The sequence below is a fragment of the Opisthocomus hoazin genome, chromosome 4 (genome assembly GCF_030867145.1).
Source record: "Opisthocomus hoazin isolate bOpiHoa1 chromosome 4, bOpiHoa1.hap1, whole genome shotgun sequence".
In the NCBI taxonomy this organism is placed as follows: Eukaryota; Metazoa; Chordata; class Aves; order Opisthocomiformes; family Opisthocomidae; genus Opisthocomus; species Opisthocomus hoazin.
Window position 1 is genome coordinate 46,789,177 of NC_134417.1, and position 27,919 is coordinate 46,817,095.

Sequence of the window (27,919 nt, forward strand, 5' to 3'; positions counted from 1 at the left end):
AGCAGGACTGGCGGCAGCTATTTTCCCGTTCGCCCGGCCCGGAGAAGGCCCTGACCGGCGCAGCTCAGGCGCGTCCCACCACGGCATCCCACCTCCTGCCGGCACGCCCCGCTCCGCACCGCCTGCGCTCCGTCGGCACCAAGCTCACAGCAGCAGCCATGCTGCGGCCACCCCCCAGGAGTTCATCGGAAGACAACCGGCCCAGACCACGGCACAAGCCGACGTCATGGCCACCGAGGCAAGCCTGAGCCCGAGCCCCCTCCCCGCCACCATCTCGGCCCTCGCAGGATGTGAGCTCACGGCACCGCCCCTTCCCCCGCCCGCCTCACGGTGCCGGTTCCGCCGCCCCGAGCCCCGTCCCGCCTCGCTCCGTCCCGCCGCCGGGGCTGGGCCGTCGCGGCTCTGCCTGGGCCGGCCGGGCCGCGCCGGTGAGTGCTGAGGAGGGGGGGGGCCCGCCGCGCCGGCGGCCCGCTGCGCCGGGCCCGGCTCCGGCGGCGGGGCCTGGTGGGGGGGAGCCGCGGCCCGGGCGGGCCCGCTCGGGGCGGGGGGCCCGGGGGAGCCGGGGCCGCGCTGCGCGGGGCCGGGGGAGCGGGGGGGAAGCGGAGGGCAGGCCGGGCTGCGGCCGCCGGTGCGAAGTACGCCTTGTGTTCGTCCGCAGGCTGAGGCGGGAGGAGGTGGTGCCGCCATGGGGAACCAGCTGGCCGGCATCGCCCCCTCGCAGATCCTCTCGGTGGACAGCTACTTCTCGGACATCCACGACTTCGAATACGACAAGAGCCTGGGGAGCACCCGCTTCTTCAAGGTCGCCCGAGCCAAGCACCGGGAGGGGCTGGTGGTGGTGAAGGTGTTCGCCATTCAGGATCCCACCTTGCCCCTGACGAGCTACAAGCAGGAGCTGGAGGAGCTGAAGATCAGGTTACACTCGGCGCAGAACTGCCTTCCCTTCCAGAAGGCGACCCTGTCCGAGAAGGCCGCCATGCTCTTCAGGCAGTATGTACGGGACAACCTTTATGATCGAATCAGTACCAGGCCGTTCCTGAACAACATTGAAAAGAGGTGGATCGCGTTCCAGATCCTGACTGCGGTGGACCAAGCGCACAAGTCTGGAGTCCGCCACGGGGACATCAAAACGGAGAACATCATGGTGACCAGCTGGAACTGGGTTCTTCTAACTGACTTTGCCAGTTTTAAGCCAACTTACCTTCCTGAAGACAATCCTGCTGACTTCAATTATTTCTTTGACACATCGCGGAGGAGAACATGCTACATTGCTCCCGAGCGCTTTGTTGATGGCAGTATGTTTGCTACGGAGTTGGAAAACATGCGGGACCCTTCCACTCCTTTGGTAGACCTGGCAAACAGCAATCAGCGAACGAGAGGGGAGTTAAAACGTGCCATGGATATCTTTTCTGCAGGTACTTGGAGCTGTCAGGATACAGCAGTGTGTTGTTTATGATTGTGTTTATGATTGGGGTGCAGAAAAGCTTATTTGGGTTTGAGTTTTTTTGGTGGGTTGTTTTTTTTTTTTTTACACTGGGCTTAGAGAACAGCATGTGGAAAAACTTGCTTATTTTAAGCATAAAACCCAACCCTAAACCTTTTATTCACAGGAAGGGTACAGACAGACACAATACAGTAAGCTACATTAATGCATCACCTTGTTATCTGAGGAGGGAAGTCACAAACTGTTCTGTTGTGGCTCAGCTGTACCCTGGGAAAGAGATGGTTCTGCAAGCCACAGACCATCACCTTCTCGTGGCTGAGGTTCCGGGGATGCATAGCATATGCCTCATGGGAACCAGGAGGAGGAACCCGTCAGCGGTTCCCCTGAGGTCCAGCTGCCTGGGGACGAAGCCAGCTTTCAGGGCAATGTGGCAGTATTGGCTTTGGAAGCCCCTTCTTGTTTCGTTTTCCCCACAGGCAGGAAGTCAGATAACTAAATAAGCTCCTGTCATAGTCACATTTGCAAATATTTGATAGTCTGATGCTGGCAGCCTGCCTTTAGTTGTGGGCTTTGTCTTGAGCAGTTTGAAAGCCGTAAGTCTGGCCTCCCCCCCACCCCACTTAAAGTGACTGAAAGTCTGAATTTAAAGATGATGGTTACTTCATTTTGCAAGCTGCTCTTACAGCCAAACTTCCAGGCACTCCACTGATAAAGCAAGATGCTGACTGTTAGGAGCACCAGGAGTGGGACCTTTGGAGAGCACAGGTGTCATGTACACAACAGGGAGGGCTGTGTTTGGCAGTCATATTATTTCTCACTGTGCTTATGAGCTTGTGCGAGTGAATATGTGCTGTGTCCCAGCATAACTGGAATTAGAGGTTATTTCTTTACCTTCTGGAAAAGGGCTGCTTAGTTTTGACCTACTGCTCGATCCATGCTGGCTTCTTCCACGTGACAATGATGTACGTTCCTTTTCTGGTGATGTATTTTCCAGCTGGCAAGTGGCTGAAGCCACCGCTTTATGTTTCTTGGTTGCAAACTCCTCAGCTGTTGGCATGTTTGAAATAAAATAATTGGGAGATATGTCATGTATGAAGTGTAATGGCCAGTTTTTTTGAGTGTTAAAGTGTCTGTTTATAATCCTCTGACATCTTTGACTCTGTTGTTGTTTTTTTTTTTTGATTCTCCAGGGTGTGTAATAGCAGAGCTCTTCACAGAAGGTGTACCCTTGTTTGATTTGTCTCAGCTTTTGGCTTATAGAAATGGCCTCTTCTCCCCTGATCAAGTCCTAAACAAAATTGAAGACAGCAGTATCAGAGAGCTGGTAAGGATGGACTACAGCATTAGAACCATTTGTGTGGTCTGTTTGTGGCTTATTTCACCTACTTCGGTGACAAATGCTTATTGTTTGGGTGTTTTGGTTTGGTTTTTTTTTATTACAAATGTCTAAACCTCTAATCTTTCTCTCCCGCTCCCTCCTACTTCTGCCTTTCTCAAGGTCACTCAGATGGTCCATCGCGAGCCAGATAAACGTTTAGCAGCTGAAGATTATTTGAAACAGCAACGTAACAATGCATTTCCTGAAATATTTTACACTTTCCTTCAGCCTTACATGGCCCAGTTTGCCAAGGAAACGTTTGTATCGGCAGATGAGCGTATATTGGTCATACGTAAAGATCTGGACAACATCATTCACAATCTCTGTGGGCATGATCGCACAGAGAAAGCCGAGGGAGAGACAAAAGAGAATGGGCTGGTTATTCTAGTGTCTGTGATAACTTCCTGTTTACAGACTCTCAAATACTGTGATTCAAAACTGGCTGCTTTGGAACTGATTCTTCATTTAGCACCGAGATTAAGTGTAGAGATTCTTCTGGATCGTATTACTCCTTATCTGTTACATTTCAGCAACGACTCTGTGCCCAGGGTGAGGGCAGAATCTGTGAGGACACTAACTAAAGTTCTTGCTCTCGTCAAAGAGGTGCCACGCAATGATATTAACATTTACCCAGAATACATTCTTCCAGGCATTGCACACTTGGCCCAGGATGAAGCCACCATCGTCAGACTTGCATATGCTGGTAAGAAGAAATCCAGTCAAAACTCCAAATCTTGGGGTTTCTCTGTATTTCCTTAACTGTTTTCTCCTCTGCTCAAAATCATTGCGTAGCTTGCTGTTTCTGTTTCAGTAAGTCTTCCCAGAAGTCTCAGAAATGACTGCAGGTAAAGACACCTCTGTTCACTTAATCAAACTGGTGCGGGTGGTGGCAGCAACTTATTAATGAGTTGATTTATACTAAAAGATGAGTTTCCAGTGTAGATCTGTACCCAGAGTAAATAATTACATTTTGAATAGTTGACAACATGTGTTTGCTCTCTGCTAGGTGAATTAACTTTTTTAAAAATTAACGTTTGTTCTTCTCTATAATTCTGCATGTAAAAGCAACTTGCAAGATGTGTACGTGTGCTTTGGGCTAGGGCCTGGATGTAGCATGCAGCAGGTCAGCCCACAGCTAAGATAAGGGCTCAGAGTTTAGAGCTTCACGCTCAAGGAAGCAGCCCTGGCTTTATTCCCTGGATAAGCAGGAGCATAACGCAGAAAAATACTTGTCCAAGTGGTCTTTGTGAAGCCAAATATGTGAGCAGGGCTTTCTGAGCTTGCCCATCCTTTGCTGCTTTTATTAATTTATCTTAATTGACATTTCATTAGCTCAGATTGTTTGCTTGAAGTAGTCTGACTGAACTGAATAAATATGAAACTAACTTAAAGCATCAGTGTGTTGCTATGCTTCAGTTATTTCCCCACAAAATTAAATTTGATATTCAGGGGCTGAAATTACATTAGTTGCTATGTAATAGACTGGCTTATACCATAGCAAAAGTTTTCTTTGTATGTTATTCAGATATACGAGTTCTGCCTGTTCAGGAAGAAGCTTTGTAGTCATGTCCATATTTCCTATTTACCATGTACCCTTATTTGCTATGACTAGCATATGTTTAAGAGTGTTGTTTTGGGTTTTGGTTTGGTTTTTAATAGTTATAAATGCAGAATTCAGTTGAAAATGTCACAGGTGATGTTTTTCTTTAAGAAGTAAGCTCATAAAACTAATGATTGTAGACAATGTGTAGTTAATGAATAGAACAAATTGCTTTTTGTCACCTTGATCTTCCACATTTAGGGCTTTGTGAAAGAACCATTTTTTCATGCCTTGCTTTTATTTGTAGATTAAGAAAAAATACCCAAATCTTGTAAAATTACAGTCTGTTTGTAATTAGTTTTTAAATGAACTAGTATGAAGCTGAACTTGTTAAATAAGCTGAAATGGAAGAAACAAAATGCATTCTCCTTTTCTGCAAGTGCAAAAAGGCCTCAATACCCATAGAATCCAGTTGCATCTGCTTCCACAGAGGTTCTCGCTGGGTTCAGTGATTTGACTTTATTTTCAAACTGAGTATAGCTAGAATATTTTCTGAAATTTTAAAAGGTTACTTGAAATGTAGATGGTTAAGTCTGATTAAGTTGCCTTAATTTTAAATAGCTTTTCTTTTATGAAAGCAGTTTAAATTTTCAAATTATTTAAAGGTAATCTAATACCTGAGTTAACTTGCGTTACTGTAGCATGCGTTTTGGAAGTGGTCAGCTTGGTGACTTACAGGATTTGATCTGGGCTGTGGACAGGCTTCGCTGGCATGCTGCTGTTGTCTTGGACAACACTTGGAACAGCTGCTTAAGTAGGACTTGTGCCTTGATGGGATTATTCCTGTGCCAGCGTTGGCCTGACCCATATAATACAGTTTGAGTTGCTTTGGCAGCTTCCAAACAGTGCAGAACGATGTCAAATCATGTGGATAGATATGGGGACAAATGTTCTAAAAGTGGAATCCAGCCCTCAAGCGTAACCCTGTTGTTACTGCCTAGGATACATATCCTGGTGTGGTGGTTTGTTGTTGTTTTGTTGCAGTCTACCATGTGGGCATGTTAGTTAATTCAGGTTAATTGGCCTTTAGGTTCTATCAAGTTATTTAGTCATTAGCCTGAGATTAGGTGGATGTAGGGCTAGTTATAGAAGACTGAAATTAGTCCTTGTTACAGTTGATATCCTTATGGTTTTCCACTGTTTACATGACAAGAAGTACCATGTGATTTGATGTACTTGATAGCTTCACTGGGGTCAGGGTCAACACAGTTGGGCTGGCCAGAGCATGTTGTGTAATTTCCATCCCATTTGTCCATCATGACTGGTATTGTCAGTGGTTATAATCTCTCAACAGAGGGATGATGTAAATTGGCAAAGTAGGACACCTCTTAACCAAAGTGTTTTCCTTTGCAGAAAACATAGCGTTGTTGGCAGAAACGGCTCTGAGATTTTTGGAATTAGTACAGCTGAAAAATCTGAATATGGAAAATGAACCAAATGGTGAAGAAATGGATGAGACATCTCACCCTAGTGATAACTATGACACAGGTAATGTCACTTCTACTTACCTAGCCTGCTGATAATAGCAAATTGTGGGCCGAAGCTCCTAGTTAGCACTGATCTTCCTCATCTCTCAAAGCTTAGCCTTCCTCTTCAATAGGAAGAATGCTTTTCCTCGACCAGTAGCACAGCATGTGCAGAAACAGACACCTCTGTTCTGAACATCGTGAAAGACAAAGAAGTATATAAATGAGCACGATTTCCTTCTCCCAGAGTTCTCAAGGTATTTGAGTGTGCTGTTGGCTGCCTCGTTGCATATTCAGCTTCACTCACAGTCCCGTAAAGAAGTCAGCTGGGACAACATGGCTGCGTTCCAAATACCACTTCCATGGAAGTGGCAGGCAGCGTCAGCTTTTAAAAACCTGTCAAATTCTAGCATAGTCATAGTACTGTATTTTTCAGTCATTCTTCCTTTTCTGTTTTGGCAATTCCTGGCAATTCTTGTCTATCTTTTTGATGGAAGATGCTGAATGTATGGATGCCATGGGGCAGCAACACTGCTATCTGTGCTGTTGTGACTGTAGCACAGAGAAGGAATCAAAATCCTAAGTATGGCTTTTCGTTTTCTTTCCCTTGGGAAGGAGGGATGGCGATAAATGACCTGTGTGTCAGCTCCAGTGCCTCTTAGTGATGCATAGATTTCCGGAACAATGCTGGGCAAGTCTTCTAAGCTGGGAAGAATTTGTAGTTGAAAACTGTAATTTCTCGTTTGGGCTAAGTAGATCAATCTGTGACTAACTGTAATTGGTAAACATCCCACACATACTCCATTTGGTAGGGAAAAGGGTATCTTTCAGTTATCTCTTAACTAATTGCAGGTTGGTACTTTTAAAAAAAAAAAAACAAACCACCCTACCAAAACCAAACATAAAAAATCTCCTTCAGGTTCCTGCATGCAAGGCATGGGATGCTCAGAGTTGCTGAGGAGTGAGAGAAAGGAAGCCCAGTCGCAAGGGCTGTATTTCTGAGAAATACTGTCCCCTGTCGCTCAGAATGGCTTGGAGATGAAAGAAGCAATGCAAGGGAGAAGTTTGAATAGTGCTATTCTTTTTACCCTTTTAAAAACCAAGCATGAGAAATTTGAACCCAGAAGGCAACTTTGTCACATGACTGACAAACAGAGTCACAATAGAAAGCAAATTAGCTGGTCTTCTGACTGCAGGCAAATGGTAATCATCCCCTCCAAAGCTGGGAAGGCAGTAGCTGAAATTTTTATGCTGTTTGTTTGAGAACCTCCCTTGTACAGCTTTCAATAATAGCCAGTGCATTAGCAAATCAATATTTCTATTAAATGGAAATAATGTTTTTTTTAGTTGCATCAGGGAGTAGAAGTCATAGGCAAGTTCATCTTCAAATTTTTCATCTGTAGAGTTAGGGTAACCGCTGATATTTAATGAAATTGGAAGTACTCACTTTTTCAAGTGTTGTTTATTCCTCTCTGTATCCTTAATGAAGCCAATCTATCTACCTAACTAAAAATACACTCTTGGAAGTGTTGTCCCTTCACAAATTTTGAAACTGATAGTCAAATTAACATATCAAACCAGAATTTCCTTGAAGCATTTTGTTTACTTTTGCAACATTGCTGCTGAGTCATTCTGATGTTTCTTCACATCTTCATTTCACCTACATATACATATATATATATATATAAAATGAGCTGGGTCATCTTGGTTGAAGTTATCACAAGTTTAGAATATATTACGATCTGGTAAGACTGTCTCACCTTTCTATACTCTTTGGCTTTGCCACCACCTCGTGCTTAGCCTGAAGGCTTTGGTAAGTCAGTTGCTGGAATTGTTGAGGTTCTGTTGCACTGTCCATCTTACCAAGTTGGGTGTTCTTCAGGATGACTTGTCAGTGTAGCTCCTTTAGCAGCAGGTAGTACCCATGCACATAGTTTTTCTCCCCAAGCCAAATGTTCATTCTGTTGTCTCTTGCAGAGTTGCAAGCCTTGCATGAAATGGTCCAGCAGAAAGTTGTGACTTTGCTAAGTGACCCGGAGAATATTGTGAAACAAACACTGATGGAAAATGGGATAACACGTCTCTGTGTCTTTTTTGGACGTCAAAAAGCCAATGATGTTCTTCTGTCTCATATGATCACTTTCTTAAATGATAAGAATGACTGGCATCTTCGAGGAGCTTTCTTTGACAGCATTGTTGGTAAGTGTTTGGTTTCAGCCAGCCAGATAGATAATAATGTACATAAATTTATCTTTTGCATATCTTGTTAACAGTCATATAAAAGTCCTTTCTTATAAAGATTTCTGTAATTTATAGGAAAAGACTTCACTGAATTATTGGGTGTAAATGTTTCTTTAGGGAAGGAAGATGAAACAGTGTAAATCCAAATATCTTTTAGTCCAAATATTTAATACAAATGAGACTGAGGCATTTAAGACTAGGTTAGATTAGCATAAAAAATAAACTTTAAATGATACTTAATTTTTTTGAGTCTTTGCTAAAGCCACTAACTGAAAAAGCCTAAATTGTGACAAACAAATGCCAAGATTTCTGCAAGCTGTCTAGTAGATGCATCACTTCACGAGTGTATGTGTCCCATTAACTTCAGCAGACCTGTTCATACAATGAAAACTATGCATCTGTATAGGCTAAAATTATAATTTGAATTTTTTTTTTTTAGTGCCTTAAAACCATACTTAAAGATTCTTGTCAGCTCAGAAAACTTAATGATTAGTGCCATCATGGCTTTCTGTACCAGCTGTTTATTGTATCTGATGTTCCATGTACGGTGGCAGTCATTCCACATGACTATTGCTGAGAGGCAGTGCCCAGGCTTTGCGATTCAGTAAAACTTTCCCATAGCAGACTGCGGTACCTTGGGGAAAAAAATGGTACTTCAGGTGTGTGGCATGCAAAAGGAGCATAGTCAAACTTCCAGCAGGGCCATTATGGTAGGCACACGTTCTGCTATGACTGGAAGCCATAAAATGCTGTGCTGGCAAACCCTGCCAAGATGTGATGCTGATAACTTGTCAGAATTCGTTTAGAAGGAGCAGTGGGGTAGCCAACAGATCACAGTGTCCTGGCTTGTTGCAAAAGGCATGGAGAGAGATGTATTTTTAACTCCTCCTCTCCCAGTATCTGTTCAAAACCTTCGCAGAAGAATTTGGATAAACTTCAACATTTATGTTTTGTTTTACACTGTTATACTTAAAGCTTTTCCACATCTTTAAAACAGAGCTCTCTAACTCATGGTTAAGTGTGTGCAGACGCTGCAGCCTGTGGCTGTGGGCAGATGCCCTTCCCTAACAGGGGCACTGAGGGGATTTCTCATACCTGTGCCTCTTCTCTCTTCTTCCTCTCTTCCTTTCTGCAACTGGTGGCAAAGCCCACCATTAATACATGAGCAAGTGTATGGGTTACCTTACTAGAGTAAAAGTGATAAGCTTATTTTATGTTTAATCTTGATTCTGATGGTGATGAACATGTTGAATTGTCTGGGATTTATTAATCCCAGATAACTGGGTTAGAAGTAGAGGCAGTTATGGTCTGTGTGGTGTACCGTGTATGATAATAACAACGATAACCCTGAGCTATTCAATTAGAAACTAATTTTTTTTCTCTTGAGAACAGAGGACTTTGTTTGTGGGAAGGAATGTTAGCTTCATGGATGTAAAACTAGAGGAAAGATCAGAAATCCAACAAGGTCCATCCCCTTGACCGTTGCCAGAGATCAATTATTGTAGATGGGCTATCTAATCCAAACAAGCAATTCCAGATGACAGTTTCACGTGGCCAGTGTCTGGTTTTCACATGGGAAAGGAAGAAGAATAGGAAAACAGTTTCTTTTACTGCGATGCAGTTGATGTATTTTTGTCTAGCAGCTTCAAAGGAATTACTTTCACTTTGCTTTTGATCTTGGCATCTTTCTAAGATTTTGAAATATATTTTAAAATTGGATTTATTTTTGAAACTAGAGTCAAGGTGGCTTCATGATGGCAAATAATTTGAGACTAGTTAACTAAGCAGCAAATCTTGGAGGCACTTCAGGCAGAGTTTTAGAAGATTGTTCTAAATGTTCCTTTTTGACTATTAGTGATTCTTTCTTTTGTGGCTAAGCGAATGTATGTTATAGACTTTCCATGCTGATAACTAGTCTGGTATCCAGTTCAGTCTTTTCAGGAGTTTGAATGATACTCAAATTACAGTCACTGCAAAGTTCAAAGACAAAATCCTGCTAACAGAACCTTTCACTGTTGCTCACTTGTCCTTTCCATGCACACATGCAGTCACCGCATCCCCACCCCTTAGGAGCACTGCTGTCTTTGCCTCGCCATTTCAGACTTCTGCTGGCCAGTTGTGTGCTGCCATCTGTGCCTGGCTTCTGCAAGGACCTCTGCAGGCAAGGGGATCTGCTTCTATCAAACAGTTTTCAGAATATTGTTCTAACTTTGGAAAGCAACTTCTTTTTTTTCTAATGATTATCTGTTCTCAGATGGCTCCGTGGGATAGCAATTTTAAACTTTGGTGAGGAAAGGCAAGGAAGTGCTACGCTGGATTTTTTATGTGTTCTTTTCATGTTTCAGGTGTTGCTGCTTACGTTGGCTGGCAAAGCTCATCAATACTGAAACCTCTGCTTCAGCAAGGTCTCAGTGATGCAGAAGAATTTGTCATTTACAAAGCCCTCAATGCTCTTACTTGTATGTGCCAATTGGGGCTCTTGCAAAAGCCTCATATTTATGAGTTTGCTTGTGATATTGGTAAGTTGGAATACTGGAGAATACCCTGTTTTGCTAGTTAAGAAAAGAAATCTTGGTACTACAACAAGCTTCACTGTCAGCTTAGCTGTCCAATATGCAAATCTATAGTACTGTTTTAGAATCTGCACAGGACTGTGTTAATGAGGTTTTGCTAGTCAGACCATGTTAGTGCTCAGAACTCTAGAATAATAGTTTTGGTGGAACAAATTGGAAGCATCTTCACTGATCTTTGTATAGGATAGCAGCAAACAACACTTAGTCCCACAAAATTTCTGCTTTAAGATCTTTTCTTGTTCTTCGTGTCAACCTCCTATAAAGAATAACTCCTGGTTACTTCTGGAAGTTGATCAGGCACACGATTTGCACACTCTTATCCATCAGCCTTTGAGGAAAGAAGGAATCCAGTCCTTTCCATAGTACATGATCCTTTTTCATCCTATTTCTAACACCATAAAATACCATTTAACTCAGCAGAACTTCGAAAACAGAGTTGGTCTCTCCTTTCTCATCAGGCTTATCACTTTAATTTAGAAGTGCCCAAGATTTACCAGCTATTTATGGAAAATAAAATACCAACTGAACGTTTGAGATGTAGTCTGCTTCTTCCTAGTGTTATGGCTTTTCAAATGCACTCAGAGTTTGGGGCATTTGACCTGTGATTATATCCCATGACTAGATACAGTCACTTGATTACAACTTCTTAAAACCCACATAATTGAGACAGACTTCCGAGTCTGATAATCTTACAGTATGAGTAGTGACTATTCAAGGAAGAAAGGGAAAGAAAGAAGGAATAAAATATTTGATTAAAAAAAAAAATCATCACTGGTATTGGGATTCTCCCGAATTGTCTAGAGTAAGGTTGAGATTTACTTTTGGATTAGTCTTCTTTGCAAATCTGGAGTTGACAGTTAGGGATTGAAATGAATAAACAAGAAAAATATGCTTTTCGGCAACAGCAAAAAAGCTGAGCAGCATGGGTACAGTGAAGTCCATGAAATAATTTTCTCAGTATGAGTGTTTTAACATTGCTGCTCTGCAGGAGGGAAAGCTTAGTTTGGCCGTAATTCTAGAGGAAGGAAATGACATCACAGGATGCCATATACAGGATGATCCCCACTCTTTAATATGAATGATATATTTTAACAGCCTAATTTTCTTTCAGCACCTTTCCTGTGTCATCCTAATCTTTGGATACGGTACGGTGCAGTCGGATTTATCACTGTGGTAGCACAGTATTTGAATATTGCTGATGTCTACTGCAAACTAATGCCATACCTCCATCCTTTTATCACACAACCAATAATACAGGTAATATAATATCAAATTATATTAATGTGAATATATCTGGACTAGTCATAATTCCTAAGTCTGTCTTGGCATGGTCCTGGCTATGAGAATATTAGAATTTTTTTTTTTCAGTTAAGGTTAGAGGCGATACAGTTTTTTTGAATTCTGCTGGCAGACATTGACAGAATGGTCATTGCCTTCCATGTTTGAAAGAATGTTGTCTCAAATTTGTTGCAAATTGCAGACCGTTTTACAAAGCTTAAAATCAACAGGTATGTCTTTGGTTCAAGCCCTTCTCTGCCTTGTTTACAATCAAACTCTTGCAATATTGTGCTAGTTTATAGGACTCTGAAAGGCGTGAGAAGTTGGCTGGGAAACAAGTGTTTCTAGCCTCTGTGCTTTCATCTACAAGACTGACTATTCCAGCCCTGCCCCGCTAACCCATTTGTCTGTGGGCCTGACCCTCTGAAAACATGAGCTTTCTGTTAGGTAGCGATTGCTGTGCTCAGGATTTCAGCAGTGCTACTCCTCTGTTTCCGTGCTTTGCCAGGGGTAAGGGCAGAGTGCTCAGCGTGAATGAGTTAAGTCATTTCATAATAGCACGTGTCTAGGAATGACCTGCATGTTATTGGTAATAGGATTGTGTAGGCACCTTTGCATGTAACTTTAGGACCTGTAGAATGCATCTCTCGGGTGTTTAAATAAGAAACCGCTGCAGTACTTACATTGAAAAGTGCATCACATTTTCTTGTAAACCATGCAGGTGGTAACTTCACTAAAATAATATTTTTCCATGTTTACATCTCCCTAGACACCTTGTGCTGGGTTTTAGGCATTGATAAATGTCTGTCTTGTTCACTTGCAGCTTCATTTTAGTATATAAATCTTTTCTTTGCTATGCAACACTAAATATAACAAGCAAGTAGGGGGTAACATTGAGTTGGACTGTAATAAAGAAGTCCTCACTCTGAACTCATTTTGAATTTATTTTTCATGTAGACAGCCAGCGTGTCATAGGAATGAGGTCTTCTAAAACTGTTGTGAAGGAAGAATTGGCAGTCCCAAATCTACTGTCTCCCGTTAATTATTTGGAGTATTCTAACTTTTATACAAGCATCTATGTCGTAATTTTGGGCTGAATTACGTTTGGCTGTTTAACTGTGGGACTGTAACCAGGGGCCTATTTCATGAATATGGCTTGCCCTCCCCCCCACCATGTCAAGACCTACTCTTGAGACAGCAAAGATCAAGTACTAAATAAAAGTACAAACTCAAAGGAATGTTGGGGCTGCAAGTAATCTGAATTGCGTACAAGCTTTTTGTCCAAACCTGTTCTCTGGACACAAGCAGATGTTGAATCGCCACCTAGAATAATAGAAACTTGTTTGGTTTTTTCTATTTTAATAGTAATGAACAATCTTTATAAGGACTGCCCCAGTTAATGATTCTAAATTATACCTTAATTCATCAGTTTCTTATGACGGTTTACTAATGTCCCAATATGCTTTTGAATATTACTTAATTACATGCTTGTGCATTCTTATTCCCTTGTATACATCAGAGAAAACTCGGTAATCTGACTGACACGGGGGAAGAGCTCTTCTAGTCGGTATTTTTACAGGATAAATGTAGGACAAGGACAGGCAAAGTTTGAAATATCATTGTAATAGTAGTAGTATCTTTAATCCCATCTAGCAATGCCAAGTTAATGTTCTGAGACTGCTGGGAGAACAGGGAAAAAGAACAGAGAAAATCTGGTATGACCAACACAGGGAAAGAGATTATTTTCATGAAAGCAGAGAAGTTGAATCTAGATTATTGGCACAAACATGGGCAATAATTTTCAAGTCCTACAAGATTTTTTGTTGTTGTAAGTTTGAAAGCTTCTCTTCAGGACTGAGCTGGAAACTGGTTTTTAGAACATGTCTTCAGAGGAAGAGATTGATTTTAATATTAATATTTGTAGTTGTCCAGTTAGTGATTTTCAGGCTAGGAAAAAAAAAAAGTGCAGACATGGTAGACATGAGATGGCAGCATTTATAGCTAGATTTCCCCATGTTTATATGGATATCATCCTCCTCCATGTTGACTGGTGTCTCTTTTTGAATTGCAGATAGATAAAGAAATAGTCCTGCTAAGTGTACTTAAAGAGCCTGTCAGCCGTTCCATATTTGATTATGTCTTAAGATCAAAGGATATCACGAGCCTCTTCCGACACCTTCATATGCGTCAGAAGAGGAGGATGGGTGCTCTCTCCGACTGCCCACCCCCAGAGGACCCTGCCATCGCACAGCTGTTGAAGAAGCTTCTTTCACAAGTGATTGTTTTTCATTTGTACTTTGAAAATCAGGCTTGAGATTCTTGATCTCTGTCTCCACAGACCCGAACCTTGCAGTGGCTGCTCTGGTGCACTCCCAGTCTGAGGTTCTGATCCTGCAAACCATTAACTTTATTGATTTCAGTACATGCTTATAGGAGAATGAGTTTAGGAGTTAAGGAAGATTCTGAAAAGATCTGCCAGATTTAGGGCAGCCCTACATTTGGATTTCCCCAATACATCCTCTTTTTAAAGACTTCAGCTGTGTGCATCAGATTTCTGTGGTGGTATACGTGCTGCGTGTTGTGTTGGAGAGAAGAGCATGCATTTGTTGAAGAGATAGACGTGCAAGTAACAAGGCCAAAGGGGGCTGGAAGGTGTTGAGGCTTATATGTGAAGAGGGGTGCACTAAGAATCCCCCACACAAAGTAGTGGGAACTAGGAGGAGGAAGGACTGCAGCTGAGTGTGTGTGGGGAGAGTTTCGGGATATTTTTTGCCCCTTTTTTTCCTGTGGCTTGTGGGCTGTAAGCGTGGCCTAGGTGGCAACAAGCCAGACTGCACCAGGCAGTGATCTAATATTAAATGCTCTTCTGCCCTTTCACTATTGGGGTTGGAACTAGATGATCTTTAAGGTCCCTTCCAACCCTTACCATTCTATGATTCTATTCCTAGCTCTGTTCCTGAGGAGGAAAGATACTCTTATACTACATCAGCTTACCCAAAGTCTTGTATGAGTGACAGACTGATGCCTTGAATTCTGGGGATGCGCTCTCTCCTTCCACTCCTGAGCCAGTCATTAATCTTACTGCTTCTTACATCTTCGTGCCTGGATACGTGTTCTTGTTCAAAAGTAAATCATAATATCTTTTCTTTTATTCTGTAGGGGATGACTGAGGAGGAAGAAGACAAACTGTTAGCACTGAAAGACTTTATGTTAAAATCAAATAAAGCTAAAGCCAATATAGTGGATCAGAGCCACCTGCATGACAGCAGTCAGAAAGGGGTGATTGACTTGTCAGCTCTGGGAATAACTGGGAGACAAGTGGATCTTGTTAAAGCAAAGCAGGACCCTGATGACAAACGTGGTTGGTATATTTTGTGATCTGTATAGATAAAGTATAACTTTTCTTTCAGGGTCAGAGAATTAAGTCTTAAATTTACTCAGCAAGTGTTCTCGGTAATTCAGCCTACATAACTATCACAGTCCTCACAGAATTTCGAAGAAGAAAATTACTGCTGCTATTTGAAATGTGAGGTGCTGGAATGCTCTCTGGATCAGTGAAGGATGGGGGTATTTTTGCCCCTGAGAGTATTTAATTTAGTTTGACTGCATTTGGAGTAGTAACGTGCACAGGTTGTTTAGCTGATTGTGACAAACAGGACTCTAGTGACCCATGGTAGCAGTGTAAGTTATGAAGGCTACGTTACTGCTATTTCTGTTTCCTCTCAAGAAGTGATGAGCTCTTTAACTGTGAAAATCCAGGAGGTTTTCTTGAGGTAGGTTGGAGAAAACTGAGGCCTAGGTGTGATGCCGAAACAGGACGGCACTGAGGAGTGCCAGCTGTTGCTCACCCACCAAGTACGTGCTTTTTGACCTTAGGGTTCTTCGGCTGCTCATCACCCATTTTACTTTGTTGCCTGCTCCTGTTTCAGTTTGAAAAACCTCTTAAATTTTGTTGTTCAGCTTTGAAATCCACTTGCTGCTAACTCTGTTCCAGTTCTCTGTATCCTCAAAATCAATCTCTTCCAGACGGTGAGCTTCCTCTTTGCTCTGTCAAGTTTGTAAGGCTCTCCTCTGTACACTGCTGCTGGGTTCTGTGTTTTCAGGTGTAAGCATACAGAAATATCTGAAAACCAGCTAGTTATTGCCATCTTGTTTACAGAATTAAGATGCTAGTCTGCAATTTTTTGCATATCATTTTAAAGGAAAGTACATAAGTACAGGGTTTTTCAGTTTTTTGCATCTTGTGGAGTCAGGAGTGAACAGAGTTTAAATGTTAGTATATGAAGCCTGTATTTGAACTGATTGACTTAAAGGTGTGAAGACTTTGCAAGTGACAGTTTTAGATTAACTTCTTCACTGATTTTGTCCAAATTTAATTTGTCCCATGTTTTCATTTTGCTTTCTGTATTTTACAGTTTAAAGTGACTCCAGAGGAATGCTGAAAATAAATAAAACTCCTATTTACAGATAACATTGTTCAATCTACAGGTGGTGTGATTGTGATAGAAAATTGATTGTATTTGACCTTGACAATAATTTGCATACTGTACTATTACAAATTTATTCCTGTCTGATGCCAGTAATGGAGTAACTCTCATAAGAAAAAATTATGTGGAGTCTAATCCTGCAGCCTTCTAGATCCAAAATTTCCCTATACCAGAATGACTTATTGCATGAGTCAACTATAGGATTAAGCTGGTGTAAACAGAGCACTTGCCACGTGTGTTCTGTTTGCCTCATAAATCCCTGTCAGCTGGTTTAAACAACCTGTCAGTATGTTTTTCTCTATTAACTATATAAATAATAAATTAGCATGTAAACATTGGACTCCTATGTGGTCTGAAAGTAATGACCAGCCTGAGTGAATACGGTCATGATTGTGTTTTTTTTTCTCTCCCTCCTGATTGCTTATAGCTAGAAAACACGTAAAGCAAGATTCAAATGTAAATGAAGAATGGAAAAGCATGTTTGGGTCCCTGGAACCAACTAACATCTCCCAGCCAATACCCAAAGGACATGGGCAAACTGCTGATCCTGAAGCCATCCAGGCTGGGAAACCTCTTCGTTCAGAGTCCTCAGCTGGCATTTGTGCCACTTTGTCATCCTCCCCACAGGTATTGCTGAGAAATACCATCTTCACATCTTAAACTGAAATGATCCTGTTGTTTTAGAGCCAAGTGGGACTGTAGGGATGTGGCGCTCTTGGGTTTTTTGGAGGTTATTTTACCCTTGTGCTATTCCCTGGCATCTTCTCCAGCAGAATAGCTGACTTTCAAGTTCTTGTTTTTAAAATAGGGATTGATAGAGGATGGAAGTTTAGTTACTTGAACAGAAGAGCTTCACTAACAAATAGATGCTTTTCATGAAGAAATGGGGCTTTGTGGATTAGCCAGTTACTAGGTAAGCTGTTCTGGCAGGGAAGACTTTTTTTCCTCAAATTGCACGCTCTGATATGTGTTGTGAGGAAGAGGAGATGTCATGATTTTAACTTGGAACCGGTGTATCACGTCACAGCTGCATTTAGACATCCTGTGCCTGTAATACTTAATACTGGCTACAGAAGGATGGGCTGGGATCCGTGCAGGCTGTGGAGGCATCTCTTGACACTGAACACTTCTTTCTATTCTTTTTCTAGTTGGAGATTGACTTCTGATAGATTTAAATGAGTGTCCACTCTGAACCAAGAGGGAAACACTTCATACTTCTGTTTTTAAAGCCCAATATAAACAAATAATCATTTGAGAACTAACCTGTAATTCTGTCAGTCTTGAGAGCAATAGCTGCTTCTGTAATAATCACATTAAGAGGTGTGCACAGCACGTTATAGTTTCTACAAAAAGAATACAGACTAGTCAAACAGGGTGAAATAGATGAATGGTGAAGTTTTTATATAGATAATAATTTTCACTATTTTTAATTGTTTTCATGCAAACATTAATTTTTTTTAATGCTAATTCCTTGCTAATTGATCCAATAAGAAAGATTTTTTTTCCAGTTTTCTTCAGTGTGACCCTGTAATCATAAGAGCAGGATTTACCTATGTGTGGAAGGTAAGGCATGTATTTTAAGTGCTTTTCTCCTGCAGGCATCTGATGGAACTGTTGTTCAACCCAGGAAACCGACCTTGCAGGTACTGAGCAGTACAGCATCCCCATCTGCACACCAGTTACGCATCACCACTTGCAAAACTGAACTTCAGCAGCTGATCCAGCAGAAGCGAGAACAGTGCAATGCAGAGAGACTTGCCAAGCAGATGATGGAGAATGCCGAGTGGGAGAGCAAGCCCCCACCTCCAGGTAAATCTCAAGCCACTGAGGTTATTATACACTATATATATATATATATAATTTGAGTCAAAACACCATCATCTCAAGAAAAAAATGCAAAATATGAGAAAAAGGGGAAATTACTAGTTTAGGAAATGTGCCTGCTGTGCAGAACACCTACTTGGAAAAATACATGCATGACCTATGAAAGAGGGTCTTGAACAGAGATCTTTACCTTTGCAGTAACGGACGCAAACCACTGGTCTGAAGCCCGGATTGTGTGCTTTGTTCCAGTGAGTTTTCTGAAGCTGGTTGGTTGTAACCAGGCTTATGGCAGATAACCGGCTGCCCTGTAACAGCCTGTAGCTTGGCTTGGGCAAGGGCTGAAACATTGTGTCGGCAGGTGCGAAATGTGTTTTGCCTGGGGTGGTTCCAGATTTTCGGCTTTCTTGTGAGTGTTGTAACCTCTTGGCCAGATTTTCTTACCCAAGGGCACATGTTCTGGGGTGGGTTGTTTGAGCTGCCCTTGTTTACGAAGGAGCCTGACCCCGTCAGCAGTGGTGACAGCGATACAGTGCCCAGCCACGAAGAGAAGATGTGTGTTCCCATACTACACTCTTGCTTTCAGAAGGGAAGGGGAGACATTTTCACATCTTGTTCCCTTTTCTTTGCCAGAAAGGAGCAACTCCCAGGTTTTGCTAATGAGGGCTCTGGCAGCCACTCTGGGAGAAAACACATGGTTTCAAGTCGCAGTTGTCTTCCTATGGCCTCAGCCTAAATTTTGAAGCTCCAAACTGAGATTGGGATTTAGCCAGATTAGTTATCAGCGTTTTCTGTTGGCGTTCTCCACTCCATGCAGTTGTTGCTGGGTATCCCGTGTGGAGATTCCCGAGTGTCCTCTACTAAGGGCAGTTCATGTGCTTAAACTCCAGATGCTGGGAGCAGAATCTGTACCAGCTAGGCTTGCGGCAATCAACATAGTGATGCTAAAGTCTTTTGGAAGATGTCGCATAAATGTGCACACCTGGGCGCGTACAGCTACCATGTCTAATTTAAGGGAAATAGTAGAAAATCATCAGGAAAATGGTCCAACCAGATAGCGTTTGAACATAGCTAACCTTGACGGAGGTTGGCTAAGCGGTGTGTTTGTCTTCTGAAGAGTTTTACAACCTATGGAATAACGTGTCTCAGTACAAGCAGCTGACCTGCTCTGCAGTACAAGTGAGCGAGTGCAAGAAAAATGTTCATATTTAACGTTTGTGTCTTATTCTGAAATTTGCTGTGGTCTGTCCTTCATTATCTTCGTCTGCTCTTAATCCTTCACTATAGCAGATGCATGTGAGAAGTGCAGCCAGATACTTTTGCGTTGCTTATTTCAGAGAAGGAAACATCACACAAATGTTGGCAATTTCTTGGCAAGAGTTATTGCATGGCAGCTCAACTACTCAATTTGTTTTTAAAGTTCTGGAATAGATTTTCTGTGATATTTAGAAGAGCTGTTGTTTCATTTTGTTAGGTACCTAAGGCTGGCAGTGTACCAGGTAGTGTAACACTGAGTCTGTCACTTCAGGCACTCTGCAGACAATCCAGGAACTGAAGTCTGTTCAAACCTGTTGCTCATCATGTGCATTGTGGGCTTTTATGGGCTTGCCAGTTGCAGCACAGCAATCTGCATAGGCTGATAGCAGGAGAACTGTGCGCTGGTGTCTCTACAAAGTCTACAAAGAAGGGCACTTTGTGTTCTCATGAATGTACAGGGAACTCGTCTAAAAGAAAACTCTTACCCAGAACTGCCAGTAGGGTTTAGCTTAAGAGCTGAGCAAATAGGCTTTCACCTTTAGTACTTAAAATCTGTTAGCTCTGTGTTGTCAGTGCCTTCTGTGCTTTGCAGCTGTAATGACCATACCCCGATATAGCTGTTGGTGGATGGGATCAGGGGATTTTCTTGTTCCTGTTAAATTATAAAATCAACACCAGACTTTATGGTTTCGTTTTTCCCCGCAGGATGGCGTCCCAAGGGATTGTTGGTAGCTCACCTTCATGAACACAAGTCTGCGGTGAACCGCATTCAGGTCTCTGATGAACACTCCATTTTTGCAACTTGCTCAAACGATGGCACAGTGAAAATTTGGAACAGCCAAAAAATGGAAGGAAAAACCACTACGACCAGGTAGATTTAAAACTCATAGGATTTGGGGGCTGCTGTTTTAGAGTGCAAAATAAATTAGAGCAGGGAGAAAAATATGAATCACTTGTGGGTGTGCTAGAGATCTCAATAGTGAAATATACTGGTGTTCCTGTTTGCGTGCAACTATAAAATATTAGATTGCTGTTTCAATTAGTTAATGAAAGAAAAAAAATTGCTAGAAAATGCAGAGGGACTGCTTTGCAGTTGTAGTAATTACAGGCTTTTTGATTTCATTTCTGTACAGACATAAATACATTCTGGCGCTGCTGTTTAAAGCCATCTGAGGTTTTTGGAACAAATTAGGTTTATGCTGTACTGTCTCATCCACTGATACTTGATGCAGGAAGGCTGTATTGCTGGTTGAAACATGGGTGGTATGGGGCTGACCATCTCTGAGAGAGAGATATCTTTGGGAGAAGAGGATGTCTGTCTCAAAGTACTTTAAAAAAAGACGTAGTGGACTGCAGTGTTGGTTAAATAACAGTAACTACAGTATACTACTTGGATACAGATCTAGGTTACACTTTTTCATTTTATCCATAGACAAATGTGTGCATTTACAGTTGGAGACTGCCATAACTTAGGGGCTCAAAGATGAGGAGTTAAGCTTGCAGAGGCATCTTAGGCTATTTTGCTTTCTGATTTTGGAACACTTAGAAAATGTTACTTTGAGAGGTCTCTGAAGAGTCATTGGTTTTAAGTAGTTGTTGAAGAGAAGTAATTTTCTTTTTAACATGCCACAAAAAAAAATCCTCTTTTTTCTTTTTTTCTTCTTTCTCTTGCTCTCTCTCTCTCCTATTTAGATCAATTTTGACATACTCTCGGATTGGAGGGCATGTAAAGACACTTACATTCTGCCAAGGCTCGCATTACTTGGCTATAGCTTCGGATAATGGTGCCATCCAGCTCCTTCGTATTGAAGCTTCAAAGCTCCCTAAATCTCCTAAAATTAATCCAATACAAAGCAGGTATGTACTTAGAGCAGTTAAATCTCACCACAGAGCTCAAGCTTTTAGTGTATCCCTCGATTAGATACCTTGATTTGCTCCAGGCTTCCTGCTGGCTGAGCCCAGGCTCTACTGGAAGGCTGTAATCCATGATCTTTGCCTACTTGATAAAGAAGGGTTGAAGGGCAACCGTGCAGGGCTGAGGATTGATGGCTCTGGGTCATTGGTGCCTCCTGTGTCACTGGGCTTATTGTGAGCTTGAAACAATGAATCAGTCAGTCTGAATAGTTCTCAATTCTTTTATTTACGCACGGGGATTAGTAGTTTCTTACCTCCTCTGTTACGATGTTAATACTTACAAAGTGATTTTGGAGATTCTTTTACAGATCATTAGATAAATGTTTACAAATGTACATTTTGTCGTTTGGCCTCAGGCCTGCAGTATTTTCTCCGAGGCTTTTAGTGTGAGTAAGGTGGCAAAGATATGGGGGATGGGATGCTATTTAGGGGATTCTTTGGGGATGGTTTAATTCTTTCTTACCTATCGCCGTATGAGCAGTTTTTGAATATTGGGTGCTGATTCAGCAGCTTAATCTTCCAGCTTGAGCGAGGGACATGTCCAAGCACAAGCCAGTCTAGAAACCACCTCAAAGACCTCTTTTCTGTCCAAAGTAAAAGTAAGGTGTCTGTCTCAAATGTCCTCTCTTATTTGGGATCAAGTTCAGAAATGCAATAAGCCAAATCTAATGGAGATGGAAACTACAAACCAGGTTTTCCCTTTTGGTATGTACTGCATTTGTGTCTTAAGGTCTCCATTTGCACACACAGTAAGAGATTTGACAGTGCTGGCAGTATAACATGGAGAGGGGTGTTCCTGCCTGTAAACTCTGGGTAGATGAATATCTGATGAACGTGGAGCATGAATAGGAGAGAAGTATCAAACACACTGAGAGACCCAGAGCAGAGAGCTGCATTTGTTTGCACAGAGCTGCGGACAGCATTTTGCTAATGTGTAGAAGGCTTGCGGGTCCTGTCGGCAGAGGGATTTGAGAGAGCGTAAACATCTGTTGTGCTGCTGTCAGGAAGTTGTTTCTGGTAGATGCCTTGAGAAGTGACATGAAGAGGAAAATGCTGCTCGGCATTAGCTGTTGGAAGGAGTCTTAAACTTGGAGGGAGTAGTATCTGTTTCTAAATTAGTCTATTCTTTTAACACAGGTCCTTAGATTTGAAGGATGATGGCTGTGTGGTGGATATGCATCACTTCAATTCAGGAGCCCAGTCAGTACTGGCTTATGGTACAGTTAATGGATCTCTGGTTGGATGGGATTTGCGATCTAGCAGCAACGCTTGGACGCTGAAACATGATTTGAAGTTAGGCCTCATAACTTCGTTTGCTGTGGACATACACCAATGCTGGCTGTGTATTGGTAAGGCTGTATTTCTTGTTAGCTTCCTTCTTTCCCCCCAGCCCCTTCTGGTTTTCCTTTACCACAACCATACCTCAAGCTTTTGCCTGATCTGATTTGACTAGAATATGCTTTTCTCAAACAAGAGGAGAGGAATACCTCCTGAGCTATTTGTGGGAAATATTCTGCCCTCTACTTGAGGCTGAAGCCCATCTCCCTAGGAACAGAGCCCAAGGCTATGGACAAAACCCCATGTATTTATCTCTGTGACTGTGGGGAGCTTTTTCTCATCAGGAACAAGCAATGGTACCATGGCATGCTGGGATATGAGGTTTCAGTTACCAATCTCCAGCCATTCTCATCCTTCCAAGGCCCGAATCAGACGCCTGCTCATGCATCCTGTCTATCAGTCCTGGGTAATTGCAGGTAAAAGATGTCTTAAACTTACCTCACAGTTGTTGTGGGTTATGATTAAAGCAGCTTCTGTTTCAGCTTCTGCTTCAAGCCCTGGAGGGAGTTGGTTGGTTTCGGGTTTTTTTCTCTTCTTTGTAATTTTTCTTGTGCTTTGTTTGGGGAGAGGAAAAAGGGAAGGTTTGTACTTGTGTTGTGCCACTGTGCTCTTCCTGGCTTTTTGAAATTAGAAAAGGAGGGGGGAATAGTGTTAAGCTATTGTGAAAATGACAGCCTTTACAATTATCATCATCTGAGGATTACAGCTTTCATGAGGGTCCCTCCCTGTGTGCTGTTTACCACATCACTTTCAAAGGACAAAATGTTATAAAAGATAAACCCCAAACTCATCACATGCATTGAAGTTGATGGGAATTCTGCCTTCAGTGCCTCTGTAGACCAGAGACTGAAAGGTTGCCCCATTCCAGTTCCCTCTTGAATCTAACCCAGCTGTGTCATGGGTCAGAGCTTTCAAAAATCTCCCAAGATTCCTCACCTGGTATGTTCACAGCTGCTGCATCCTCGCTGCATGTAGTACTGTCATATACTTTTAAGTGTTTGTGTTAGGAACACATTCCAAAATGGACACATAGCTTAAACTAATCCTACAATAACAAAATTGATAAAAGTTCCTGTAAAATGAGAGTAATTTGAGTTTCTTATTTTACTTGCTTCTTAGGATTCAGTTCTTATTTTAGTTCTTAACCAGCCTGGGAGATAAATCTCTTGAAAAGCCATATGAATAAAGTAAGCTTCACTGTGCTTTCTAGTTTGTTTCCTCCCTGCTAAAGAATAAATCAGTGACAAAGTTCATCACTTTGGATTATTATTAGAAAGCCCTTGCCTGTTAGGTTGCTGCCAGGCATGTAAACAATCCCTTTAACAGAATTCTTTGCCTGTCCACACTAAACATGGGTGTGGAACTTCATTGAAGCTACCGAACTCTGTAACTTTGGATTGCTGTCTCACCTGCCCAGGAGTAATCTCTGAAGTCCCTGATGACCATGCTGAGCAGACCATCCATCCTTCTCAAAGAAGGGTGAGAAGTTATGTAGGGAGGAAACTGAGGGTTTAATACCTTTTAAAAAGGCTTGGAGATTACAACAGGTTTCATGTAAAGTCTCTTAAATGCGGCCCTCTCAACTCTAGTGAAGCTTCTACCAAGTGGTAAACCCAACAAAATGCATGCATGGCTTTACTGCTAACACAAGACTAACATAAATGCTGCAGAGAGCAAGTGGAGAGTGTCTTTATCTCATACCCTCTGTATCATGTCAGTAGAACAGGTAGCGAGAACCAACTGACCTGGTTTATATTTTTTGCATTGACGATATCATTCCTGTAGCTGTTCAAGGCAATAATGAAGTCTCCATGTGGGATATGGAAACTGGCGATCGACGCTTCACTTTGTGGGCCAGCAGCGCACCTCCTCTTTCAGAACTGCAGGTCTGTCTCTTTCTCTTCCTGTTCTGTAGCCAGGGCAGAACAACCTCAGACTCCGTGCTGTGTGTCAGTATGATTACCTGTCTGCGTGGCCTTGCCAGTTTGGCACCAGGAACTTGCCCTGGGGTTTATTTTGGCTCCATAACTGTTTTGCTGTCAAAATTAAATCCCCTTTGTAAAACAGCAGCGTAACCTGAATCTTCACTGATGTCTTCCACTATATGTGGAATGTGCTTGTAACATTCACTTGCTACATCCAGTCACGTTCTTAGAAAAGCAGTGAGCCGGTCAAGCCTGTACAGATTGTGGCAAAGCCAAAATTCATGGCATAGCATCTGGTACTTGCTTTTATTTGTTGTTTCTGGGATTGTGCGTACTTCTGTAAGCACCTGCTCTTTCACACATTCTTTCCATAATATAATGTGACTACTACACTCAGCTGTTAGTTTGAAACATAAAGTTCCTTCTCTTCAAGCAGTTAATTTGGGAAGTAGAAATCTGGGATATCTTTCTTAAAACACAAACACTTACACAAAAATAACCACAGCTGCTTCTATAAATCTTGGAAATGCAGATCTGGAATCTACCTCAACTTGAATTTTTACATGCTACAAAGATCACACATTCAGTTCATTTGCGTCACGCACTTTGCACACAGGGAGCTTGTGGTTCAAGCTGGTTTTCTGTTACACGTCTGTCCCTTAATGCCTTTATAGCATAAAAATTTGAGCATCCGTGTGCTTTTCAGCATGATTCGCCTGTCTGATTCTGTTAGAAACAATCTCTCTCGTTTGCCATCACTGAGAATATAATTTCCCAAGATTCCAAAGAAGCATTAAGCAGACTTAAAGCTGTTGCATTGCTCCGTGAAACATAAGGAATAAAAGGTATTAAGATGTGGCATGTTAACAAAGTAACTTGGCATTCGTCAGAAACATTTGGGAACTGGATGGATGGATGAATGTGGTAAAGAACGTATTCCCTTTGTGAAACATGGCAACAGCTGTTGGTGATAATTTATTTTCATGTATCCCTTTTCCCTATTAGCCTTCTCCTCACAGCATCCATGGAATATACTGTAGTCCAGCATCTGGTAATCCCATATTGCTGACAGCAGGCTCGGACATGAAAATAAGGTAATAAAACCAAGAACATTTTTGTTTGACCTTCCCCTCCACCCCTGCTGGTGTACTAAATTTTGCCAAGTGTTGCCTAAGTAAGCTCCAAGAAAACAGTAATGCTGAAGATGTGTTCATCAGTAAGCACCAGTGAGCTGAGAGAATTGTTCTCAGCCAAAAGTAGTGCAAAACTCAGTGCTGCTCTGAAACACAATGTGTACACTTCTGTAAAGGTGATTATGGGCTACGTGACAAGAGACAAAACAATAACTCGTGTAAGCTTGCTAGGAATGTTGATTTCCCTGCATCACTCTTCCACTAAGCGTGAAAGCATATAGCATTTGTGCCCACTCATTTTCATCGTAAGAGCAAGACACTTTTAAACAGCTTTATTAAGCTGATAAGATTTAAGATCTCAACTTGATTTTTTTTTTTTTCTTTGTGTTTAGGTTTTGGGATCTAGCCTACCCTGAGAGATCGTATGTTGTTGCTGGAAGTTCTAATTGCCCATCTGTTTCCTACTACAGGAAGATAATTGAGGGCACGGAGGTGGTTCAGGTATTTTGCTTTGTTTGATGGACACCTATTCTGCTTGGCCTTTGGATGGGGCCGTGGGTTACATTAGTTGCATGATGGCTTTAATTATAACTATCTCACTCTTACCTTTTATGGATGGAGTCACCATTGCATTTTCAGGCAGTTAGGAAGAAATTTGTTTAAAAGAAAAAAAATCAGTTGTTTTTGGCATAATTAGACTTACCAAATAATACATGCAGAAGCTGGAGTCGTGTTTCTTTTGTGGTATTGAAATTTAGTGTCTTAACACTTTAGATTTTGATCAGTCTTTGGAATGTCTTTTGTGTAGGACCTTAGCAAGGCATTGAGAGATGTATTGGGACCAAAATAATATGGTAGCGGAACTCTGCAGTTTTTATTACAGCCTGCAGAGTGACTTTTGAATGGGCAGTGTTGGTAGTTGTTGAATAGCACAATGTTTGGTTTCAGTGCAATTGAACGAATGCGACTTCAAAGGTGACTGTATTAAAAAAAAAAAAAAGTCAAGTCAGTGAGAGTCTACCTGTGCACTATGATTTTTCAGTTTTTCATGTGAAGTTCTTAATTATGTTCATGCTATTGAGCCAGTTTTTATAAAACCCTTGGGAAGCTAAGATGTATGTGTCGCTGTAGCTCCCCCCTCCCCGAACTATCAAATCTTAGTGTGATTGAAATCAATATGAGAAAAAGCATTCTTTCCCTAATCAGAGAGCTGTAATGTCAGTTGAGATTAAGACTTAGGTTTTGTGTGATGAAAATAAATGAACCAAGAGTAATCCTAAGAAAGCCATCAAAGGGTGGGTGATTGGGAGGTTTTTTGTTTGTTTTAAGAGGGTTTTTGATTTTTTTGCAACCTAATATGTGTGATAATTCCCCTCTGCAAATGCTTACCTGTCTGTAAATAATATTTCTCACTTTGTTTTTGTACAGGAAATTCAAAACAAGCAAAAACTGGGTCCCACTGATGAGACGCCTCGGAAGGGTCCAGAGTCTCTCCCCGTCGGACATCATGATATTATCACAGATATCGCAACTTTCCAGACCACACAAGGGTTTATAGTAACTGCATCAAGGGATGGAATCGTTAAAGTGTGGAAATAGAAGTTGTACTTATATATAGTATGTAAATATTTGTAATAAATAAATAGTGTTATAATGAAGTTTTCAAGGACTATTTCCAGATTATGGAATAGAATGGACTTTAAAGACTATAAAGGTGATGATAAAATCGGTTATCTGTATCCTACCACCCTGTTAGCACTTCTTATTCACTTCTTTTATTAAAGATGTTTGATATCTATAGCATTCCCTTGAAATACCGGGCAGTCTATGAAGAAATAGTCTAGCCTTGTTTTGACTGCATTGTTCTTCAAGGGCATTTCAGAATATTATTTAAAGACGTCCCACAACACACATTCTAAATATGCAAAAAGCAAAGAGCTGCTACAAGTACTACAGCGTCTGACTGCTCCCGCGTTGAATTTGAGAAATTGAGAACCAGTGCACTAATGTCCCTGTACATGCTAATAACCATAATAAAGTCCACTTGAGCTTCCCTGTTCAGTA

The 27,919-nt window shown here is 41.7% G+C and overlaps 1 protein-coding gene across 1 annotated transcript; it reads left to right on the forward strand.

The window, feature by feature from the left end:
* Nucleotides 1–138: 138 nt before the first annotated feature.
* On the forward strand, nt 139–27,919 carry PIK3R4 (phosphoinositide-3-kinase regulatory subunit 4). The gene is made up of 20 exons (XM_075418900.1): nt 139–428; nt 659–1,415; nt 2,635–2,768; nt 2,943–3,525; nt 5,776–5,910; nt 7,866–8,087; nt 10,475–10,648; nt 11,814–11,959; nt 14,052–14,255; nt 15,140–15,341; nt 16,895–17,094; nt 18,066–18,276; nt 20,251–20,416; nt 21,238–21,402; nt 22,597–22,808; nt 23,082–23,213; nt 24,583–24,683; nt 25,728–25,816; nt 26,248–26,356; nt 27,284–27,919. The coding sequence occupies exons 2-20, from the start codon at nt 686–688 to the stop codon at nt 27,452–27,454; spliced, it is 4,086 nt and encodes a 1,361-aa protein (XP_075275015.1). The 5' UTR covers nt 139–428; nt 659–685; the 3' UTR covers nt 27,455–27,919.